General features: G+C 34.6%; 1 protein-coding gene across 1 annotated transcript; it reads left to right on the forward strand.

The window, feature by feature from the left end:
• The first annotated feature begins 1,168 nt into the window (after positions 1–1,168).
• Positions 1,169–1,915, forward strand: LOC105791229 (auxin-responsive protein SAUR32). Its single transcript, XM_012619204.2, has one exon. The coding sequence runs from the start codon at positions 1,419–1,421 to the stop codon at positions 1,770–1,772; it is 354 nt and encodes a 117-aa protein (XP_012474658.1). The 5' UTR covers positions 1,169–1,418; the 3' UTR covers positions 1,773–1,915.
• The last annotated feature ends 376 nt before the right edge of the window (positions 1,916–2,291 follow it).

Genomic DNA, 2,291 nt, shown 5'->3' on the forward strand with positions numbered 1-2,291 from the left:
AACTAAGGCTAAAAAACCAACACACGGGCGTGTCGTTGCCTGTCTGTGCCCGTGTCTATGACAAGTACTGCTTGTTTCTTTTTGGATAAATTTTTGGTTTTCTTTCTTTCTTTTAAATTATTTTCAAAATATTTTTAGTTGTGGAAAATCCATTTCAGGAAATATATTTTTTACTATTGCAGAAAATCCAAAAATATATTTTCTGTTACTGCGTATTTACCATTTTGCCCCTTTAGAAAATCCCAAAAATAACAAATTATTCTCCTCATTTTACACTACAAGGAAAGCAACAATCTTTTATCCCACAGCTCACCTGTTCCTTTTTCAGTTTTTTCGTTTCCTTTTTTAGAAGAGCAATACCACTTACACAACAAGGAAAACAACAATCTTTTATCCCATAGCTCACATGTTCCTTTTTCAAATTTTCCAATTCCTTTTCTAAAAGAGCAATATCACTTGTGTTCTACATTATTTACTCGAGTGTACGAATATTGAAATATTGTATTAACCTTGAGAGGTAATGTCTACTACACAATTACACCAATCAGAGCAGATTTACTTCTAAGATAGTGATTTTTTATAACATAATGACTATTTCCTGTCAGTACTAACGATTTCTTTTTATAGTAAAATATATTTCCAACAACATGTTATATAAGTGTCAAATGATGATAGATGGCGCGATTTTTACTTCTAGCAAGATAATAAGCTTTGATAGGACAGAAACTTTGTTGACTCTCAGTGAAACAAGGTGAAGTACAATATATCTTCTTCTTTTTGAGTAAATAGTACAATATATCGTAAGTGTATATAATCAAGCCATAATTTTTAAAATAAAATAATTATTATTACGTGAATCATCAAGAAATTGTTGAAATAAATATTTATTATTAATAATATATTCTATCAAATAAATATCTGGTTTTAATTTTTATATAGTTATGTCATCTATATGATATATACTTTTTAAACTTTAGAAAAAAAAAACTTTTGACCTGAGAAGTATTCCAGCTGTAAAATAAAAAATAAATATTACAAACAAGATAAGGATTGGCAAGAGACACGGTCATTTCGGCCTTGTCCGAGTCCTACTCAAATCTACCATCCGAAAGCCTTAATTTGTGTATAAGCTAAGCAACCCTGGCCTGGGCTATAAATACCTACCTCTACTTCTCCACAATCTCTCACTTCTCCACCTTTTCTTGTTTGATTGATGATTATCAATTTATGATGAGCAACCTACCAACTTCTTTAACAGACTCTTCTTTTACCCTTTTCAAGCTTGCCATTTCTTCTTCTGATCCTTGGCCTTTCTCTCTCCTTCTCTTATAACCCCCTTTATCTATATATTACTGTTTGTTTCATCTTTGGCCTTCTTGCTTTTTGGGGCTTTGCTTGCTGAAGATCAAAATTCAAAAATGGGGATTGGAGGAGAGAAGCAGCAGCACGTGAGCTTCCACCTTCATATGCCGCACCTTCATCTTCATGGGTTCCATCATCATGAGAACAAGGACCTCAAAGATATCCCAAAGGGGTGCCTGGCGGTCCTGGTGGGTCAAGGCCAAGAGCAGCAAAGGTTTGTGATCCCGCTCATCTATATCACCCACCCCTTGTTCATGCAGCTCTTGAAGGAAGCGGAGGAAGAGTATGGTTTCGATCATGAAGGCCCCATCACCATCCCTTGCCATGTCCAGGAGTTTCGCAATGTTCAAGGGATGATCGATAAAGACCACCATCACCACCACCACCATCATGGCTGGTGTTTGTTTTAGGGTTTGATTGAATTAATGGATTTAGATTCTTAAAAGGTCATGCAAATTTGTTTTTATGTTTTCTAGTAGCTTTTGCTTTCCTTACCATTGCAGAGACCTTTGAAATTTGAAAATGAATTACAGGATTATTCTTTACACATAAATTCATTCATTTGGTTTCTTTTTGTTCTTTCTCCATTTCCATGCTAATGTGAACGTATATGGTGTAAAATTGAGGAGGAATATAAAGTTGCAAGCGTACAAGAGACGGTGGGAATTTGGAACCTTTGTGGGGTTATGATGAAAGAAAAAAACATACGCACAATTGATTTTTGTTTACTTGACTCGTCATCTCCATGAAAATAATGAAAGGCTTGATTTCATGTTTGACTGACTGCCTGTCATGAGGTTGTGCTTCCCACAATCCACGCAATTTCCAAGCATATGATATCACCTGCCTAAATTCAGTTTCATTTATGTGAACGGTAAGATGATCTATTAAATTTTGAGTTAATTGAATTGAATTATTCGAGTTATTTC

This window comes from Gossypium raimondii, chromosome 8 (genome assembly GCF_025698545.1).
Source record: "Gossypium raimondii isolate GPD5lz chromosome 8, ASM2569854v1, whole genome shotgun sequence".
Classification (NCBI taxonomy): domain Eukaryota; kingdom Viridiplantae; phylum Streptophyta; class Magnoliopsida; order Malvales; family Malvaceae; genus Gossypium; species Gossypium raimondii.